Source organism: Sylvia atricapilla, chromosome 24 (genome assembly GCF_009819655.1).
Source record: "Sylvia atricapilla isolate bSylAtr1 chromosome 24, bSylAtr1.pri, whole genome shotgun sequence".
Lineage (NCBI taxonomy): Eukaryota > Metazoa > Chordata > Aves > Passeriformes > Sylviidae > Sylvia > Sylvia atricapilla.
In genome coordinates, this window is record NC_089163.1 from 2,167,625 (window position 1) to 2,188,700 (window position 21,076).

At 45.3% G+C, this 21,076-nt stretch overlaps 2 protein-coding genes across 5 annotated transcripts in view; one reads left to right on the forward strand and one right to left on the reverse strand.

The window, feature by feature from the left end:
• The window catches only part of NFYC (nuclear transcription factor Y subunit gamma), a 33,225-nt gene extending 13,093 nt beyond the window's left edge, over positions 1-20,132 (reverse strand). The window contains exons 1-3 of one of the 4 annotated variants that reach the window (XM_066335350.1): positions 19,393-20,132; positions 5,600-5,712; positions 1,483-1,554 (exon numbers count right to left, since the gene is read on the reverse strand). In XM_066335350.1, coding sequence (XP_066191447.1) covers positions 1,483-1,554; positions 5,600-5,704 — 177 coding nt within the window. In that variant the 5' untranslated portion in view covers positions 5,705-5,712; positions 19,393-20,132. Of the gene's footprint in view, positions 1-1,482; positions 1,555-5,599; positions 5,713-13,987; positions 14,068-19,392 lie in introns of those variants that run through there. The other 3 variants (XM_066335347.1, XM_066335348.1, XM_066335351.1) reach the window with 3 other exon arrangements.
• LOC136371406 (basic proline-rich protein-like) lies at positions 13,854-19,294 on the forward strand. The gene is made up of 3 exons (XM_066335507.1): positions 13,854-14,582; positions 17,925-17,979; positions 18,096-19,294. Exons 1-3 carry the CDS (start codon positions 13,854-13,856, stop codon positions 19,292-19,294), a joined length of 1,983 nt encoding a protein of 660 aa, XP_066191604.1.
• Positions 20,133-21,076: the final 944 nt, after the last annotated feature.

Consider the following 21,076-nt stretch of genomic DNA (forward strand, 5'->3'; position numbering starts at 1 on the left):
TTTGGGCTTGAAAAGCTCCTTCCTGTTGGATTGAGGGCATAAAACCATGGAATGTTTTTATGTTTTAGATTTGGGAAGGGATCTCAAAGCTCAGCTCATTCCAACACCTTGGAGACACTTCCAGGGATCCAGGAGCAGCCACAGCTTCTCTGGCAGGGAGGAATTCCTTGCCAATATCCCAATTTCTTCAGTTATCCCAAATTTCTGCCCTCTTGCCATTTAAAACCAATGCACCAGTGGATATCCAGCCTTGGATTCTCCTGGCCTTGCCTTGGAGGGTCCAGAAAGGATTTGGAAATTGAGGGCTCATTTTAAATCCAGCCCTTCCTTTGCTCTTTTTAACATTTCAATAATTGAAAATAAGTGTGAAATGGCAAAGGAGGTTTGGAGTGAAGATTCAGCCTCACCAAATTCCTTTTCTTTAAAAATCATCTGAAAAAAATCATCCAGTTTGACTCAAATGAAGCAGTTTTGCTATCAGCAGCCTTGGCATTAATGCTAAATAATTAACCTTTAAATAGGAATATTCCAGACACTTTCCTTGCCTTAAAAATCTCATTTTCCCCTTTATTATCACAGATTTGGCATTTATTTGGTTCAGACACCGAGTTGGACCCTCAGAGGTCTGGGATCATCCTTTTCAATGGAGTCTGAACAGAGAATTTTCAGGATCTGATTTAAATTAAGGGGTGTCCTGACAAAAGGATGGTGTCACATTGAGGGGAAATAAAAAAAATAAAAAAAATAAAAAAAAAAAAAAAAAAAAAGAGAGAAAAAGACAAATAATTTTTTCCCTCAGCAATTAAGTGACAGTTTTCCAAAGGGAAAAAAATAATGGATGAGTGGAGCAGCACAGAGTCAAAAACTGAAGGTGATTTCTTTTCCCTTCTTTCTGTGTCAGGATTTGGGTGTCCTTGTCACCAAAATCCCAAACACTGGGATCAAACCCAGGTTATCCACCTGAATTATTGCTTAGTTTTCTATAAAGAAATAAAATAAGTGGCACAAATTTAAGTGATGTCAATCTACTGGGATCAAACCACAGGAATTACTGCTCATTTTTCCAGGAAAATGGAATTAGGTGGCACAAAAGAAAAAAAAAAATCACTCTAAATCTCTGTGAGAGTGGAGAAAAAACAAAGAGGGAACTTGAGAGAAGACAGTTAAACACCAGGGGAAAGCAGGAAATAAATAGCCAGAATTATTTTTGTAGTTATTATACCCTTAAAGTGGGATTTTATCACAAGAAAACAAAACTGCAAAACCCCAAATCAAAACCCTGAAAGTTTCTGCTTTCCCAACTCAGTTTAATTACACAAAGCCAAGGGAATTTTGCTAAAAAAATAATAAAAAACTGCTTTAAAAATAATAATAATGAGAAGAATATTGGATTTCAAGGAACAACAGGTAAAATACTCAAGAAAAGGAACATAAATCCTTTTTCCAGGATGGTAAATTCCAGGTAAAAAACCCTGAATGTACCTTCACATCTTCATCCAGCTTCATGATCTTCTTAATCCGAGCCAAGGGCAGCTCCTGAACTCTGAAATCTTTCTGCAGAGAGAATTGAGAGGCTTTTTACTGACATTAAATTGGAAATAAAGGTCAAGAAAAGGCTGAAAGAATCAGTGTTTCCTAGAATTGAACTGGCTAAAAATCAGATTTTTTTTCTCTCTTTCAGGTGTGGCAGCTCTTCCCTGAGGGCTGGAAAGCCTCTTTATTGTTATTTTATATTGATATATTTCCTCTGTCAGACATTTATATTCATTATTTCCCTTCCAAGCTGAAGTTTTCCTGAAGAACAGAACGTTTCTGATGTCACACATTTATCCATCTATTTATATTTGAAATAACTGATTCAATTCTGTTTCCTGGGTCTCAGAAACCATTGGAATTTACCAAAAAAAAAAAAAAAATCACAGGAGAAAACGAAGGCAAACAAAAACTGCCTAAAATTCTGGATTTATTTGTCACTAAATCCTAATTTTGGTGTTAAAAACCTTGCTAGGACCTGGTTCAAAAGATCAGTTTTGTGTTTTTTAGGTGGATTTATCCACGTTTTTCAGTCAGGAATGGTGGTTTTCTCCTGCCCTGAGACCAAATTTGCACCCACACATTCCCTGCAGAGAATTCCTCAGCTCAGGAAACCACCAAGAGGCTTCTCCCTTCCCTAAAGATAAAAAAATAAAAAGTGGAATTAAAAGAAATAGATTAATCCAATGTATTCCTGCCAGGAACCTCTTAAAAAAAAGGGAGAAAGGTTGAGGTTACATCCCACTGCATCAGGAATCACAAAAGACTTAAAAAAAAAAAAACCCAACAAAATAAAAATCATCATCCCTTCTTAACAAAAACGTCACAGGAAAATAATGGGAATGAGGAAAAAGCACTGCAGGATGTATCAGGGAAACAAAAGAAGGGGGGGAAAATGATGAAAAAGCAGTTTTTTATTCAGAATTTCTCTTCTGTGCTTCTTTCCAGTGAAGAAAAATGTGGATGTTGTGAGTGGCCCAGCCAGTACCTGGGCACAGGAATTTAATTTAATTAACATCCAGCACCTTTATCAATATTTATATACATGGATATATAATGAAAAGAGGCATTTTGGGCAGAGAAATCTAAAAGTGGTGTTCCTGCTGTAAAACCAGAATGATTTTTTTTTTTTTTTTTTTGGTGGGAGAATGTGGAATTTTGAAGGATTTTGGGCAATTAACACACACCACGCTCAGGAGTCACCAGGTAAATAAGTGAAGGGGTTAGGACAAGGAAAAATACCCCAAAATGATTTTTTTGTTGTTATTCTTGGGTTTTTGGTGGTTTTTTAACAATTTTTTCCTCTCAGGTCTTTCCTTTTTATAAAATCTCGTGAACTTGGAGGATCACAAGAAGCTGAGGGGAAATTTTCTTTTAATCTGCAACACTTTCAGTTTTAATTTAAATTTTTATAAAATCTGAGGAGACACAAACAGCTAAAACAGTATGAAAAAAAATTCGATTTAGAGAAAAAAAAATCAAAATTTTTTTAAAAAATTAAAAAAAAAACTTAAAAAAAAACTAAAAAAAAAAATTAAATTAAAAAAAAAATTAAAATCAAAGCTGTTTTATTCCTTTAAGGCAGCCCTAAATCAGAAGGAGCAGTGTGGTGGGGAAGAGAAGCAGGACTGGCCCCAAACCAACAGGAGAAAACCTCAGACACCAATTCCTCAGCTTTTCTTTTCTCCAAATTAGGGCTGGTTGTGTCTCCATGAGCTGAAATGCTGAGCTCAGCCTGGGCCTGGTTCTTATTTCTCCAGGATTTTGCTGTGTCCTTCCCTTCTCTAAACACAGTTTAGTCTTGGGGTTTTTTCCTGAATTTTAGCCACTAAAAAACCCTCATAAAAACAGGCAGAAATAGCCCCAAAATCAAGGGATCAGCACAGCTTTTACACCCATATCCACAGGGATAATTTTAATAATAAACAGAATAAAATTCAGGATTTGATGATTCCGCAATGTTGAGATGATTTCCTGTGATCCCTTTTCCTTCCTTTCCTTCAGTTCCCCAAAAAATCAGGGGACCAACACATTTTTCACTCCCTGCTCTGCCACCTTCAGAGGAGTAATTTTAATAATAAACAGGAAAAAATGCAGGATTTGATGATTCCACAGCACTAAGATGTTTTTTCCTGTAATCCCTTTTCCTTCCTTTCCTTCAGTTCCCAAAAAATCAGGGACCAACACATTTTTCACTCCCTGCTCTGCCCCTTTCACACCCACATCCATGGGAGCAATTTCAATAATAATTTAAAAAAAAAATAAAAATCCAGGATTTGATGATTCCACAGCATTGGGATGTTTTCCTGTTATCCCTCTTCCTTCCTTTCCCTCAGTTCCCCAAAAAATCAGGGACCAACACACCTTTTACACCTACATCCACAGGAGCAATTTTCAATCATATTCAAGATATAACATTCCAATTGCAATAACGTTCAACAGAATAAATTTCAGGATTTGATGATTCCACATCAAATGATGAGATGTTTTTCCTGTTATCCCTTTTCCTTCCTTTCCCTCAGTTCCCAAAAATCAGGGACCAACACACCTTTTACACCCACATCCCCAGGAGCAATTTTAATAAAAAAAAGAGAATAAAATTCAGGATTTGATGATCCCACAGCATTGGGATGTTTCCCTCTGATCTGTTTTCCTTCCTTTCCTTCAGTTCCCCAAAAATCAGGGACCAACACACCTTTTACACCCACACCCACAGGAGCAATTCTAACAAAAAAAAGAGAGTAAAATTCAGAATTAGATGATCCCACAGCACTGGGATCTTTTCCTGTTATCCCTTTCCTTTCCCTGCCCTCAGCTCCATTCCCAGTGACTCCTGAGCTGGCAAAACAACTAAAAGATCCCACTGACAGTTTCCAAATTAAGCTGCCCATACTTGATAAAGCTGCATAATAAACCCCTTTCATGTGGAGATGAAACCCCAGCTCCTGAACACCAGAATTTCACTGTGCTGAAAGAGGGAAGTAATTAATTCTGGTTTATGCATACAAATTTCTACATCTGTTTCTTTAATCAACTATCTGCACACAGGGCAAAAAAAAGGAAAAAAAAAAGCAGCTTATCCTGGTGGATTGGAGGATTTTTTTTTTTTCACTTTGAAGAGCCTGGAGTTGGAAGTTCTTTTGTTTTCAGCTGCATTAAAAGCACCAGGAGAGTGATTTTTTGGCTCACAGGAATCCATCAATCTCCTTTCAAAAGTAATTTTTTATGACGTGCCCTTGTTCCCACACCTCTTGTGGGGATGGAAAAAAAATAAAGAGTTGCTTAGTCCAGTTGTTATTTTCAGCCTAGATGGGATTTTTTTTTTTTTAATCAAATGTCTTTAATTTAATAAAGCACCTGGTAACGACACACTTGGCATTTGAGTGATTTCAACACTTCAGGGTTGTCAAAGGAGGTTTGGTTCTGGAGCCTGAACTTAAAAAAATTCATTCACAGAATTGGAATTCACAGGGAATTCAGGGAGGAGGGAAAAGCCTCAGCTGTATTTTGACAGTGAAAACTTGGTGTGGACAAGGGCTCCCTCACAGGTTTATAATTCAGAATATGAACAGCAACACGAGGTTTATCCTCAAATCCCTCAATCTGCCCCTAAAACAGCCTCTGGCAGCTCCTTTTACACCTGGAACTGGTTTAAAATCCCACCTCTTTTTCCTCCCAAGAGGAATTCCCCAGGATGCAGCCACGACCATCCCTGAGCCTGATAAAAAAACTTTTAAATCCCCTTTTGTGGTGCTGGAAGGAGCTGCAGGTTTGACTGCTCCACCTCCAGAGAGGGAACACTCCCTGGAATGTTCCAGGCCAGGCTGGATGAAGCTTGGAACAACCTGGCACAGGGATAACCCTGAAGATCTTTCCTATGGTTTTACAACTGCTACAACTCTATTTTTTTTATCTCCATTAATTTGGAGATCCCTCCTTGACTTGGTGGATTATCGCTCACCTCCTAAATCCCACAAAAACCCCCCAAATTCCCAGATCTCAAACTGAGCTCTGAGAGGAATTTTTCCCTGGGTTTGGTGGGGTTTTTTTTTCCCCTTTCTCTCACCACGGTGAGGTTCCTGATCTCCTCCATCACCCGTGGCCAGAAGGACTGCAGGCTCTGCTGGGCGTCGCTGTTCCCCGCCGTGCCGAAGCCGCCGTCCGTCGACATCCTGGAGGCTGGGAAAAGAACAAACAAAAACCTCAGGAATCAACCCCCCAAAAAAAAAAAAAAGGGGGGGGAAGAGAAGGATTAAAGGCTTCAAATTGCTGGGTTTAAGGTGGAAGATTGGGAAGAGATTTTTTTCCTGTAAAAGGGTTGGGGTGGATTGCTCATTCTCTCAGCCTGGAGAGGGGAAGTGTCCCATGGTAGGGGATGATCCTTCCCCCAAAACCATTCCACAATGTCCCAGGTCTCACACCCTCAGGATTATTTTAAAATGAAGTTGGTTTTTCCATAGGAAAACTACAATAAACATTTGCTGCCGTGGCTGTTTGACACTCAAGTGTCATTTTTTGTGGCTTTTTCCAGCGGTTTTCAAATCCCTCTTTTCCTTGGATAGGATCAAACAGGAGGAATTAGGAGCCTGTACAAGGCAGGAGAGCAAAAGCAGGAAGATTTAAATCCCAAATCTTTTAATTGAAGCGATTTTCCAAAGGGGTGACTAGCCTGGGGGTGTTACAAATCTGCTGATTATTCCCTTTATTCCAGAGGATATCCATGAATCCAGGGAGACTGGGCTCACTGCAAACATTCAGCTGAGAAGGAAGGAGGTGAAAACAAAGGGAAAATTATTGGGATCAGCCTCTCCCTAATCCAGGGACAATTCCAGGGCTCTTCCAGCCAATTTTTCCCCTCAATAAATCCCTGGATCAAGCTTTGGGACAAGGAACTCTTCAAAACAATTCCAGTTGAATATTAAGTTGGAGAAATCCCTGGGAATCCCTGCTCCTGCAGGATTCCTGAGAGCCTGGAAGGATTGGGAATTGTGGCAGAGTCACCAACAGCAAACACCTGGAACAAGCTCCAGAATGTCCAGGAATGACACAGAGCCCAGGGATGGAAAATCAGTCAGAAAGGATTTTCCATAGGGAAGGATTTCCAGGATCTTTGTGTGGTTTTTTTCCCCATCACGGGGTGACACATGAGCAGGTTCTCCCCTGGACACAGGCACAGGAATTCCCAAATCTACTCCAGCCACGAATTCCAAAATCTGCTTGGGCCAGAAGTTCCCAAATCCACTATTTCAAAGCAGAGAGGATCCAGAAAATAGCACTGAGGGGTCACACCAGACAATCCTGCAGCCCACACTTCCCAAGGAAAACCTGGAATGGTTCTATTTTAATTCCACATTTCCCAAGGAATTTAATTCCATATTTCCCAAGGAAGACTTGGAATGGTTCCATTTTAATTCCACATTTCCCAAGGAATTTAATTCCACACTTCCCAAGGAATTTAATTCCATATTTCCCAAGGAAAACCTGGAATGGTTCTATTTTAATTCCACATTTCCCAAGGAATTCAATTCCACACTTCCCAAGGAATTTAATTCCACAGAAAGACTTGGAATGGTTCTATTTTAATTCCATATTTCCCTAGGAAAACTTGGAATGGTTCCATTTTAATTCCACATTTCCCAAGGAATTTAATTCCACACTTCCCAAGGAAAACAAGGACCAGTTCTATTTTAATTCCAGCAGCCTGGGCGTGGGAAGAGGCAGAGAGGAAAAGGTCAGGAAATTGGATTTTCGGTCTCAGATGAAAGCAGGAAGAATTCCAGGTGAAGGAACCTCTGGAATTCAGTGAGTGACACATTTCTTGCTGACTCTTCCACAATTATCTGCATTAGAATGGAACCTGCCCACAGACTGAGATATTCCAAGTATTTTTAAGAAAAAAAAAAAAAAAAAGAGATAAAAATATTCCAGTGAGGATTTAATTGGAATTTGTCAAAAAACAATTTAGGGACAAAAAAGCCCCAATCCTTGGAACCTGGGAATATTTCAGTATTCCTGGAATTTGGTGATGCAATTTATTTTGGACACAAGGAAAATTGCTTTTAAAATATGAATGATTTGAATTGATCCCGTTTAAATGCTGCACTGGAACATAACATCACCCACAATCCCAGGAAATAACAGGTTAAATTAAAAGGAAAAAAAATTGAATAAAGAGGAAGAGAATTTCATCACCATTTAATTTCTTGCATTAAATATCTGCCTCCAGACACATTAAATATGCAGATTTCAGGATTGGTTTACTCTGGTCATTTATAATATAAAAATCCTGCTGATGGATACAAAAAAAAAAAAATTCCTATTTTTAAGTATAACACAGAAATAATTTCAGACCAGTGGGACAATTCCTGCTTTCTGTGGCTGTGTAGGATCATTTCAGGATCAACTGAGCAAAAGCAGAAACAGGAAAACCTACAAAATCAAACCAGTATAAACCCCCAAATTAAAAGTGAGAGTGCTCAGCACAGGGCAGGAATTTCTCCCAATTAAAATACGGATACAAAGAGGTTTGGAGATGCTGGAGAGGCTGGAAAAATCCCAAACTGGGACACAAATTCCATAGAGAGAAACCCCACTCATGCCCCATTCCTGGGCAGGGAGGGGAATTCTTTCTCCTCCTTTCAAACCCATCCCAGGATTGGAGCCAGGGAAACCTCACTGGGGCTGAGCTGGGCTCAGCACAGCCAGAGGAATCCCTGGATTTCACACTGTGCCTGAACCTGCTCGGGGTTTTTATCTGGGAAGGTTTATAGGGGAATTTTCCAGCTTCACTCTGCTCCATCCATGGATTCTTTTCCCTTTCCTTTCCCTTTCTTTTCTCCTTTCCCTTTCCTTTTTCATTTCCTCTCCTTTCCTTTCCTTCACTTTCCCTTCTCCTTTCCTTTTCCTTTTCCCTTTCCTCCTCCTTTTCCCTTTCCTCCTTTCCTTTTCCTTTTCCCTTTCCTTTTTCCTTTCCTCCTTTCCTTTTCCTTTTCCCTTTCCTTTTTCCTTTCCTCCTTTCCTTTTCCTTTTCCCTTTCCTTCCCATCCCTGAGTTCACCCAACAAAGTCTCCCAAGGGCTTTAAGAGGAAAAGTGGCTGCTCCAACCACAAATTCTGCTGGAAAACAGGGACAAATCCCCAGGGAATGGAGCTGAGCCAGAAGGGATTAAAGCTGGATTTAGGGGAAGGTTCTTCCCTCAGAGGGTGCTCAGGTTGCCCAAGGAATGGGAACGTTCCCAAAGCTGCCAGAGCTCCAGGAATGTTGGGACACCACTCCCAGGGATGCTCAGGGTGGGATTTTTCAGGCTTGGACTGGAGGATGATCCTTGAGGATCCTTCCAGGATGTTCCAGGTGGGTGGAGAAGAGCTGAAATCCCACCCGGAATCCAGGCTGGGAGAATTCCAATGAGGAGATTCATGGATGTGGGTCTCAGGGAGACACCAGCAAGGAAAAAAAAAAAAAAAAACCAACAAAACTTCCCAATAAAACCAACACAGCAAGGAAGGAGGGAAAAGCTTTCCCAGAGAAGCTCTGGAAATATCCAAATCCAGGATTGGAGCAACCTGAGACAAGTGGAAGATGAATTCCTTTCAACCCAAACCATCCCAGGAATAAAAAATCAAAAAACCTGGGATTCACCTCCAACCCATCCACACCAACCAGACAGCAAAACATTCTGGTTTTTTCCAAACTGAGGGGAAACAAAAAAAGGAAAAAAAAAGAAAAGGCAGGAGAAGCTGAGGCCTGGAGCTGATCCCAGAGCAGATCCTCGGGAATATCCCGGCAGCTGCTGGAGCTTTTCCGCTCACCAGAGCACCACAACCTCTGGCAAACACCAAAATTCCCAATCCCTGCGAGGGTTTTGCTTCGTGGGAGAGCGAGGGAAGCGTGAAGACACCTCTGGATTGGGGTTTTTTGGGGTTATTTGGTGAACAAATGCTGTTTTCTGCTCTTTTTCAGGTGCCTTGGGAAGGGGGAAGCGGCCAAAAGGAGCCACATTCCCTTGGAAAATTCGCCGCTTCAGCTGCTGGAAAAAACCTCCAAAAATCACAAATTCACCCCAACCTCTGAGCCTGCAAGTCCACCCTGAGCACAACCCAGAGGGTTTTTTTTTTTTTCCCTCTGGAAAAACACCAGCCACATTCCCAAGCATCCAAATGAGGTGAAAATGTCCCCGTCCGGTCAGGGCCATGTCACAGTTTTTGCTGTTTTTTAAATCTGATTTCATTTTAAATGTAATTCTAAATTTTTTGCTGAGTTCCCCTTGAGTAAGAAGCCAAGGAAAGAAGGTGCAGAGCAGCTCCAAAGGCAAATTTATCCAAATATCCCGAGGGATTTGCAAAGAGGGAAGGAGGAGGAACCCAAATTCCAGCTCCTTTCCAACTTTGAATATTAAAGTTAATTAAGGACTGAACCCACAGCATCAATCCACAATAATTATTAAAACATAAAAACTCCCAGCGTTATGGGCAAGAAACAAATTTTCAAAACCCTCAACAATTAAAACCAATAGGAATAATTAAAATCTTTTTTCTTTTTACGTTTAACACAGATTTATTTCTCCAAAAAGATTCTGTGAAATGCTGTTACCAAACCCAACAGAGGGGAAAGGAGCTGGACACAAACCCAGGGGAGGCTGAAATTCTGCTTATAAAAATAAAAAAAACAACCCCAATAAATGTTTTAAAACATTTTAACCCATTAAAAAAAAAAAAAATAAAATTATTTCTAGAATTAAATCTTCAGTGAGGAGATCAGGGTTGAGTTTGATCTTGGAAAAATCAACACCTGAACACTCCAGGTGCCTCCCAGCCACTTTTCACAGGGATATTTTATATTTTGGATTTTTTTTCCCACTTTCAAACTCCAGGAATCCTCCAGGACATTCCCTGTGACTGAGCCAGCCCCAAATTCAGCTGGATTGGGGCAGATCCCAACTTCCAGCTCCTCATTCCAGGGAAATCTGGGACAAAGAAATGATTTTTAGGAGCTGCAAAGGCTCTGGATATTTATATAAAATCACTTATTTCTCTATCTTTTGATAAATATCTATTTAATCCTATTCTTCTATGGAATATTTTATATTTTTATGACTGTCTTATTATTCTATAGAATATTTTATATTTTTATGACTGCCTTCACTCAGTTTTGTGAATAAAATGGCATCATCCAAATGCTCAAATTAATTCTTTTTATAGGATTTTTTTTTCCCTCCTGAAGTGCTCAAAAGGCAGCCAGGATGGTTTAATTCCTCTTTTTTTTTTTAATTGAAATAAAAATTCTTTGATGCTACAAAGATGCAAATCTCTCACCTTCAGGGCATAAAAAAGGGAAAATTCCTCCTCTGATTTGAGCAGGAAATGACCAAATCAACGGAAAATACAAAAAAACCCTTCAGCTTTTGGGAATAACTCCTCCAAAAAAATTAAAAATCTCCTTTTTTTAACTCTCAGGATGCTTTAGAGGTGTCCTGGAATTTGTCCTTGTCGTGGTTTTTAACCCCTCTGAAATAAAAGGTGAATTATTCCTGAGCATAATTAAGCAGTTTAACTAATTGAAGAGCTTTAAAAATGATAAATAATTCCCCATTTTAGGTTCCAAACTCACCAGATTTAATTCACTTACAACACAAACAAGGCCTGAAATAAAGAAACCCCCTCATGAGGCAGCAGCATTAAAATACAGATGTCAGCCTCAGTCTATAAATATGAGATATTAGCCTGATTAAATGAAATAAAATCCAAATTTAGTGGCTGAAAGGTGACCTCCTGCGGGCACCCAAACCCCTGAGAGCAAAAAAGTGTCCCCAGCACCTTCCCTGCTTTCCTTGGGGCAAAAAAAACCCCAAAAAATAAGGGTGGAAAATGGAATTTATAAAAATAAAATTAAAAAAATAAAAGGTTGTTTTCCAAGTTTGAAGGTGCAGGTTCAAATTTTAGGAGGAATTAAAAAAATAAAATTCATGGGGAAAAAGGAAAATCAAACTGAGAGAGAATAAAGCTAAAAAAGAAGATCAAATTCATATGGAGATTAAAACTAAAAAAAATCAAACTCATGTAGAGAGTAAAGCTAAAAAATCCAACTAATAGGGAATAAAATGTTTAAAAATCAAACTTCTAGAGAATTAAGTTTAAAAAAAATCAAACTCATAGGGAATAAAACTAAACTAACCAAACTCATATGGAGAATAAAACCAGAAAATCAAACTTGTAGAGAATTAAAGTTAAAAAAAAAATCAAACTCTTATTGAGAATTAAACAAAAAAAAAAAAACAAATTTTCAGAGAATCAAACTTCCAGAAAACAACAACAACGACAAACCCCTGGAGATCTCTGGAGCAGAAATGACACCCAAAAATTCACTCCTTAAAATGGGACCTTCCAACCTCTCCAAAGCTGGGAAAAAAAAACCCCAAAAAGGAACTGGAATAATGGAACTGGAATAATTAATAGTAATTAATTTATTTATTCCCAGATTTCCCAGGCTTTTCCTGCTGCTCTTGACCTAAAAAGATCAAACAGAACCAATTCCTGCACGCTGAAAAAAGGCAAAATATAGCAAATATTTTGGGTGGAATCAAGATTTCAGCAGGGTTTTGATCCGAATTTTGGGAGCTGCAGGTTGTCCTCGTGGATTTTAAAAGCTGGATCCACCTGAATTTCAAGGGGAAATAGATTAAAAAATCTGATTTTTGTTTCAAATGACCTTCAGGCTCAAATCCCCCCAATCCTGGCTCACAGGAGGCTCCAGAAGTTCCTCCAAAGCTCCTAAATTATTGAAAAGGTGATTTTTAGGGATATTTCTCCTCTTATTCCTTTTCCTCACATTGAAACTGTGACAATTTATTTTAAAGGTGATTTTTTTAGGGATATTTCTCCTCTTATTCCCTTTTCCTACATTGAAACTGTGACAAATTATTTAAAAGGTGATTTTTTTAGGGATATTCCTCCTCTTATTCCTTTTCCTCCCATTGAAACTGTGACAAATTATTTTAAAGGTGATTTTTTTAGGGATATTTCTCCTCTTATTCCCTTTTCCTCCCATTGAAACTGTGACAACAAAAAGTTCAAGAAGCCCAAGGTGAGGTGCTGGGAGTTTTAATTTTGAATTAAATCGCCCTGAGAACGAAGGTGGAGCCCAAAGAAATCCTGACACGAGCTTCAAAGGCCTGGAGTGCTCAAAAACCTTTATGAGAAGAAGTTGTACGAGTTAATTATCCTTAATTTCCCCAAACCAGAGCTTTTAAGGTCAGCAATCCACAATGAGAGAAGAAGGAAAAAAGGAAAAAAAAAAAAAAAAAAAAAGGTGTTTTTTCACCTTGAGAAGGAAAGGAACAGGGGGAAAGTATCTTGGAGGAGCAGGAATTGGGGGAAAAAAGGGATTTTTTCACCCTGAGAGGCAAAGGACTGGGGAAAAGCATCTTGGAGGAGCAGGAATGGGGAAAAAAGGTGGATTTTAACCCTGAGAAGGAAAAAAAATCAAGGAAAAAGCATCTTGGAAGAGCAGAATGGGAAAAAAATGTGGGTTTTAACTCTGAGAAGGAAAGAATCAGGGAAAAAGCAGCTTGGAGGAGCAGGAATGGGGGAAAAAAAGGTGGATTTTAACCCTGAAAGGAAAGAAACAGGGAAAAAGCATCTTGGAAGAGCAGGAATGAGGAAAAAAAGCTGCTTTTTAACCCTGAGAAGGACAGGACGGGGGAAAAAAAAAAACCATCTGAGAGCAGAAATACCGGCGATGTGCTCAGGAAAGCCAACTTTAACTGGAACCTCCCCACTGCCCCCCGAGGTGTCCTTGATACCCTCGGCCACCGCTTTGGTGAGGGGGTTTTTTTTCCTCCCTATTTTAAATTTTTTGGGGGGGTTTGGTGGGGTTTTTTTTTTGCGGTGCAAAGTGCCGCCAACAAACTTTGTCCTTCAGCGCGGCGGCCGGGAGCGCCGGGGATTTCAAGGTCACCGGAGCAAAGGCGCCGCTGCTGAGGCGCCGGAGGCCGGGCCGGGCCCGGGGCTGAGGGCAGAGATCCCCGGGACCCCTCAGCCCCCCGACCCTCCGCTTCCACCCCCCGCTGACCTTCGGGAATGAAACACGACGACAAAAAGGCTCTCGGCACACGCCGCCGGGGCTGGGGGCTGTGGCGGAGCTGTTGTGGTCACTGAGGGATGGGGACAGGCCCCGCGGTGCTCGGGGGGCCTCAGGGTGAGGGCAGCGCTGCTTTGTGTCCCCCCCCCCGCTTTTCCCATCCGCATTTAGCTGGCTTCACGTTGTTACCGGCGCGGTGAGGAGCCACGGAGGTTTAATGGTAAATCCCGCATCGGTGCCTCACGATGTGTAACCCTCCCCTCCGTCTGTCCCCGTTCCCGCACCGGGGCGCACCAGCATCCCCCGCCGCCGCGGCCTGTCCCCGGAGCACGGGCCGCCCTCCCCCGTCGCCACCGTGGAGGCAGCGCCCAGGACTCACCGCCGGCCGTGCCCGCGGCCGGGGGTTCCCCGCCATGGCTTTGTCTTTGAGTGACCCCGGGAGCCTCCGGGGCCCCCCCGGGCCGGGCCGTGCCCGCGGCCCCTTTAACGGCGGCGGCCCCGCGCGCCCCGCTGCGCGCGCCCGGCCCGCCCCTCGCCCGCGCTCATTGGCTGCGCGCCCCGAGGCCGCGCTCTCCCATTGGCTGCGCGCCCCGAGGCCCCGCGCTCCTATTGGTTGGCGCCGCGGCGCAGCCTCGCCGGCCGCTTCCTGCTTTAAAGTTACCTTGAGCGGCGGCCGCAGGGGTCAGGCAAGCCCCGCCCCCCAGCCCCGCCCCGATTGGCCGCCTCGCCTCCTATTCAAACGCCTGAAGAGGCTGGCGGGGGAGGCCGCTGATTGGCCCGCGCGCCTGTCAATCACGGCGGTCGCAGCCACGCCTCTCCCGCGGGGCGCGGGGCCGCACGTGCGCGAGGCGCGGCGGGAGCGCGCGCGCTCGGATCCCGGAATTCCAGAAATTTGGGAATTTTTGGAGATCTGCCAGTCCAACCCCCTGCCAAGGCAGGGTGACCCGGAGCAGGTGACACAGGGGCAGCTCCAGGTGGGGTTGGGATGTCCCCAGAGAGGGAGACTCCAGCTGTTGCCGCATGGAATGAAGCCCTTCCTCAGGGTGAGGTGGAATTCCTGATTTAATTTATGGCCGCTGCTCCTCGTCCTGTCCCTGAACAGAGCCTGCCACCATCCCCTGCCACCCCTTGGGGACATTTTATGGGTGGATGGGATTCTCCACATCCAGCTCCCAGTTGGTTTTTCCTCCTAAGGATCCCCGAGAGCTCCAGCTTGGAAATTCCTGCTGCTTCTCAGGAATAATTCATTCCAGCAGGGCCACAGCCACCCCAGCTCGCACTGTCCTCATCAGGGAGATGCTCCAAATCCTGTCTGTGACCTCTCTGCACCCTCTCCAGCAGCTCCTGAGTATCCCAAAACTGCATTCTTTGTGATATTTTTAACTTGTGGACGTCCAAATCCCAGTTTTATCAACAACACCCCAAAGGATTTCCAGCTGCAATTCCAACCTCTAATTTCCTGCTGATGGGATTATCCAGAGGAGAAAAAATATTGGGAAGAACAGCCAAGCAGATTAAATCACTTTGAACCTGATAACGAGGAGAGTTTAATTTAAAAACAGATCTTCCTGATGGATTTGGAGGAATAGAATTGGTTAAAACACGGCCTTTAAAAAAAAAAAAAAAATTAAATACACTCTGTTCTCTTCCTGTGGCATTCCTCAGATAAAAACCAGGCCCTGGAAGCCGTGGAATTCTGACTATTGGAATTATGTGAGGTACTTTTGGGTGGTATGAAAAACAAAGGCAGCACCTTTGCTGCAGAAGACAGGAATGTCTGGCTGGAAGTTTGGAATTCTGAAATTCCAAAGGGGTTCTGGATGGTCAAACACATCCCAAGGGACCCTCAAGCTGCTCTGCCCTGTTGGGAATGACCCACGGGAACAGCTGATGCTCCCAGAGTGGTTAATAACAATAAAAACTGGGGAAGTTTTTAATATTGTTTAATAACAATAAAAATTTGGGGAAATTCTACAGCAGCAGAATGTTTGTGGGGGGATAAAAAAATCACTAAATTCATTGTGGGAAGTTCTACAATAAAAGGTTTGTTTGTGGGGGGATAAAAAACCCCAAATTAATTGTGGGAAGTTCTACAATAAAGGGTTTATTTGTGGGGGGATAAAAAAAAAAAACCTCAATTAATTTTGGGAAGAACTGCAGTAAAGGTTTTTTTTTTGGAGGGGGGGAACCCCAAATTAATTTTGTGAAGCCCAACAGTAACAGATTTATTTCTGGAGGGATAAAACCCCCAAATTTTGGAAAAGCTGTGCAACAAAGAGTTTATTTGTGGGGGAGATAAAAAACCCCAAATTAATTTTGGGAGGACCTACAGTAATGGGTTCATTTGTGACAAAAACCAAAAGTGAATTAATTTGGGAAGCCTTAACAGGATTATTTCCATCATTGCAGCTGTTCTTGCTCTGAAATCACAGAGGGTTTGGATGGGATTTTGGGAAGGAATTCTTTCTTTTGGGAAGTGTCCAAGGCCAGGTTGGAGCACCTGGGACATTTCTGCCCATGGAATTGGGTGGGATTTCAGGCTCCTCCCTACTCCAACCATTCCATGAACCACAGAATTCCTGGGAAAACATCAGGAGAAAGGAATGTTCTGAGCCCTCTGTGTCTCTCTGAGGAATTTCTAGGAACCCACCGCTGATTCCTGTAGGGAAATGTGCCTGGATAAACTGGATTGATCTGGATGGAGCACAAACCCAACGAGGGACAGACCAAAATGCCCAGATCACTGTTGGGATCACACCTATTCCTGCCTGGAATGATCCTGCTGCATCCCAGAATCATGGAATATCCTCAGCTGGAAGGATCATCCCTGAATGATCCCACCCTGGGCATCCCTGGGAGTGTTGTTCAAATATTCCTGGAGTTTTTGGCAGCTTTGGGAATGTTCCCATTCCTTGGGGAGCCTGGGCAGTGCCAAAGCACCAAAAAACACCCAAAAAACCTTTCCTTAAATCCAATTTAAATTCCCCCTGGAACAGTTCCAGCCTTTCCCTGGGGTCCTGCCCCAGAGGCAGGTGTGACATTGTTGTCACCACGGTGCTCAGGTGAGCTGAGGCTGTCACAGAGCACCAAGGACAACCAGAGAAGGAGGAACAGCCTGAGAGCAGGACCTCATTTAAGGAAAAAAAACCAAAAAAACCAAAAAACAAAAAAACCCCAAAAAACAACAACAACAACAAAACCAAAAAGCAAAAAACTCCCCCCAAAAAACCAAAAACAAAAAACCCCCCAAAAAACCCCCAAAAAACCCAAAAACAAAAAAACCACACACACACAAAAAACAACAACAAAAAAAAAAACAAAAAAAACCCAAAAAAACCAAACAAAAAAAAACACACACCAAAAAAAAAACCACAAAAAAAAAAAAAACCCAACAACAAAAAACAAACAAACAAAAAAAAAAACACCAAAACCCCAAACTCACTGAATGTTGCCAAGGAAGTTGGATGGTTTGGTCTGTAGGGCTGGAGGAAAAGGTAATTCATGGATTTTGAATTGTCCTTGCTCAGACAGCAACGGAGAAAGGGAAGATTTCTTCCCAAACCCATGGAAAATACTCCACTCACCGAGAGAAACGACTCAAAATTGCTTTGCAAAAAATCACATTCCCAAAGCTGCCAGGGCTCTTGTTCCTTTTCCTCGGAGCAATCTGGAATCTGCCAGAGCTCCAGCGCCTGGAGGTGGCCCTGGGCCACAGCTCAGCCCCCCAAAGCTGCCCTGACACCCCTCAAACACCTGCAGGAGGAGTCCTGAAGGAAATCCCACCCAGCCCCAAAGAATTCCCGGTTTTCCAGCCACACCCACACTGCCGGCAATGCCCTGGGATTTACCAGTTACCTGGGGGTATTTTTTTTATTCCCTCAATTCTGTTGGAGGGGGGAAAAAACAGGATTTAGGGAGACCAAAGGTGTTCTCACAGCTTTTGCTGCTTTTTGAGCACAGATTAAAAAACACCCAAGACAACAGCAGAAACCCTTGATGCTTTGTTGCAGTCCTGCCCCTTTTCCTCTTCCTGCCAAATCAGGCAAAACCTGAAAAAACTTCTCAAGGCTCGAATGGCAAAAATCCCAAAGATTCGTAAAAAGAGTCATGGAATTATGGGATGACAAAATAGGGCACCTTCCACTGCCCCATCCAACCCGGCCCTGGGACACTTCAGGGATCCAGGGGCAGCCACAGCTTCTCCAGGAAACCCATCCCAGCCCCTCTCCACTCTCACAGTCAAGAATTTCTTCTTAAAGTCAAACCTAAACCTAAATATCCGAGTTTCTCTCTTTCCCCTCCCGCTCTTTCCTCAGACAGGTCAGGACCACAACAACCTGCCTTGGAATCACACAACCAGCAACGGTTTGGGTAAAAAAAAAAAACAACACCTTAAAGTTCATCCCATCCCACCCCTGCCATGGGCAGGGACACCACTGGACCACTTTACTCAAGGCTTTATCCGATTTGGCGTTGGATCCTTCGAGATTTGAGGCACCACGGCACAACCCCTGTGGCGGCCCGGCAAATCCCACCCGGGAACACACCGGGAGGCCACGGTACCGACAGCCCTGAGGCAGCCTTCCCCGGGCACTGCCGGCCCCGAATCCCGGCTCTCAGACCGGAGATCCCCGGGCCTGCCCCGGCCCCGAATCCCGGCTCTCAGACCGGAGATCCCCGGCACTGCCGGCCCCGAATCCCGGCTCTCAGACCGGAGATCCCCGGGCACTGCCGGCCCCGAATCCCGGCTCTCAGACCGGAGATCCCCGGGCCTGCCCCGGCCCCGAATCCCGGCTCTCAGACCGGAGATCCCCGGGCCTGCCCCGGCCCCGAATCCCGGCTCTCAGACCGGAGATCCCCGGGCCTGCCCCGGCCCCGAATCCCGGCTCTCAGACCGGAGATCCCCGGGCCTGCCCCGGCCCCGAATCCCGGCTCTCAGACCGGAGATCCCCGGGCACTGCCGGCCCCGAATCCCGGCTCTCAGACCGGAGATCCCCGGGCACTGCCGGCCCCGAATCCCGGCTCTCAGACCGGAGATCCCCGGGCCTGCCCCGGCCCCGAATCCCGGCTCTCAGACCGGAGATCCCTGGGCACTGCCGGCCCCGAATCCCGGCTCTCAGACCGGAGATCCCTGGGCACTGCCGGCCCCGAATCCCGGCTCTCAGACCGGAGATCCCCGGGCACTGCCGGCCCCGAATCCCGGCTCTCAGACCGGAGATCCCCGGGCACTGCCGGCCCCGAATCCCGGCTCTCAGACCGGAGATCCCCGGGCCTGCCCCGGCCCGGAATCCCGGCTCTCAGACCGGAGATCCCCGGGCACTGCCGGCCCCGAATCCCGGCTCTCAGACCGGAGATCCCCGGGCCTGCCCCGGCCCCGAATCCCGGCTCTCAGACCGGAGATCCCCGGGCCTGCCCCGGCCCCGAATCCCGGCTCTCAGACCGGAGATCCCCGGGCCTGCCCCGGCCCCGAATCCCGGCTCTCAGACCGGAGATCCCCGGGCCTGCCCCGGCCCCGCCGCCCCCCCCTCACCCCGCGCCCGCGCGGGACAACGGTCCGCTGCCTGTCCTCTCCCCGGTCCGCACCCCAGCAGCCAATCAGCGCCCCCCTCCCCGCGCCCGCCTTCCCCTCGCGGGCCAATCAGCGCGCGCGCCGCGGCCCAGCCAATCGCAGCGCAGCCGTTGGTGAAGGGGGGGCCGCAACGACCCCTCGGGCCGCCCCCGCCCCGCGCCCCCTCACGGGCCGCCGCCGCCGCCTCCCCCCCGCCGCGCTCCCCGCGCACTCACCGGGGCGGCCGGCGCCGCGACCTGCGCCTGCTCCGCCCGCTGCCCGCGCTGCCTCCGGCGCGGCCGGCGGGAGGCGGACGGGGCGGGGGGGGGGAAAGGGGGGCGGCCGGAGCGGAGTGAGCGCCGAGCGGCCGAGAAACAAGATGGCGGCGGGGCCGTGAGGCGGCGGGGCGGAGGCTCCGCCCTTTTTTTGTTCCCCCCCTCCCCGGGCTGGGCGGCGGCGGCGCGCGCGGGGGCGTGACCCCGGCGGGGATCTCGCGAGATTTGCGGGGGGCGGGAGTGGGCGGAGCCACCGTGAGGGACCGGGATAAACCGGGACAAACCGGGACAAATGCACGGACCGGGAGAAACCGGGACAAATTGCACGGACCGGGACAAACCGGAGCGACCGGGATTAACCGGGACAAACCGGGAGGGATCCCGGGGGCGATTGTGCCTTGAGGGGCAGCCAAACTCTGGTTCTGGCACAGATCTGTCCTAAACCCCCGCGTGTCCAGCTTTAGGCCCCGTGTGTGCAGCCTTCCAGTGTTTTTCCTGCTCTATATAAAAAAAGAAAAAAAGCAGGAATGCTGCGATGTTTTCCAGGCTTGGTTGCTTCTCTGTCAAGCGTCCTCGTAATAAATTGGGTGGTGAATAAATGCGTTAGGGATGTTGGATAAAAATTGTTATAAATACGTATAATGCCTAGGGTATGATGAGTTGCAATAAACTTTTCTCCACGCCAGGATTTGGCATTTTCTGGGATTTTTTTTTTTTAATAGGAGTTCGTTTGAAACTGAATTTAAATACATCCAGTGTTCCTGAGTTGACTCACTCTCACAGTCCCATTATGTAGTTCAACTCGATCTACCCACAAAAGAAGAAAAAGAACTATTTTACATATCTGGGAGACTGCAGAGTTCTGATCGTTCACATTGCGGGGGAAAAAAAATATATTCCTCAAATCGACTTAAATAGATAAAGGAATGAAAGATCCTTTTTTCTCTGAGTGGAGACACGAGGCAGCTGATAATCAGAAAACAAAAACAAAAATAAAAACCCCTCAAAACCCAAAGGCAGCCCCAAAGGGAGGGGAAGCAAAGGCTGCCTTGACATTCCCTTCAAATCATCAATTCTGGACCAACATCCACTGGGAATAATGAGGAAAATTAGCGAAGGGATTTGTATTTTCATGGGAGGTGGATTTTTTTTTTTACTCTTTTTAAGCTTTTCCTTGAAGCCACAGAGGGCTGGAGCTGCTCCTCATCTGGGAATTGTCACCTCCTTTCCTGCAGTATCCCATCCCAGATCTCCTCCAGGATCCTTTCCCCTGTGCCCCTTTCATCCTGTGGATCCTCACAATTCCTGGAGGAATGGGCTGGAATTCCATTTCCAACCCCAAGGAACTGATTCCCACCCCTGGGTGGATGTGTGTAATTATCCATGGCAGGATACACCCCGAATATCTCAGGTATCTCTGCAATTCTGCTTTAATGCATTAATTATGTCAATTCACAGAGCACTAAAGCAGTTTTCTAGTGGATTTTTTTTCTTTCTTTTTGCATTTCCAACAGAATTTTTTCTCCTTTCTGCACATCTTAAAAGAGCAGCTCTGCTCCAGCAGGATCTCCCTGGCAGTGCAATCCCAGGGATCATCCAGGGACGTCCCAGTGAATCCTGGCTGAGCACAGGAAGATTTTTCTGC

Excerpts from the sequence above, each read along its gene's own strand:
- LOC136371406 (XM_066335507.1), top strand. The coding sequence starts at position 13,854 with ATGTGTAACCCTCCCCTCCGTCTGTCCCCGTTCCCGCACCGGGGCGCA. Across the intron at positions 14,583-17,924 it reads TGACACAGGGGCAGCTCCAG|ACAGGTCAGGACCACAACAA; the intron begins GTGGGGTTGGGA and ends CTCTTTCCTCAG. Across the intron at positions 17,980-18,095 it reads CACAACCAGCAACGGTTTGG|ATTTGAGGCACCACGGCACA; the intron begins GTAAAAAAAAAA and ends GGATCCTTCGAG.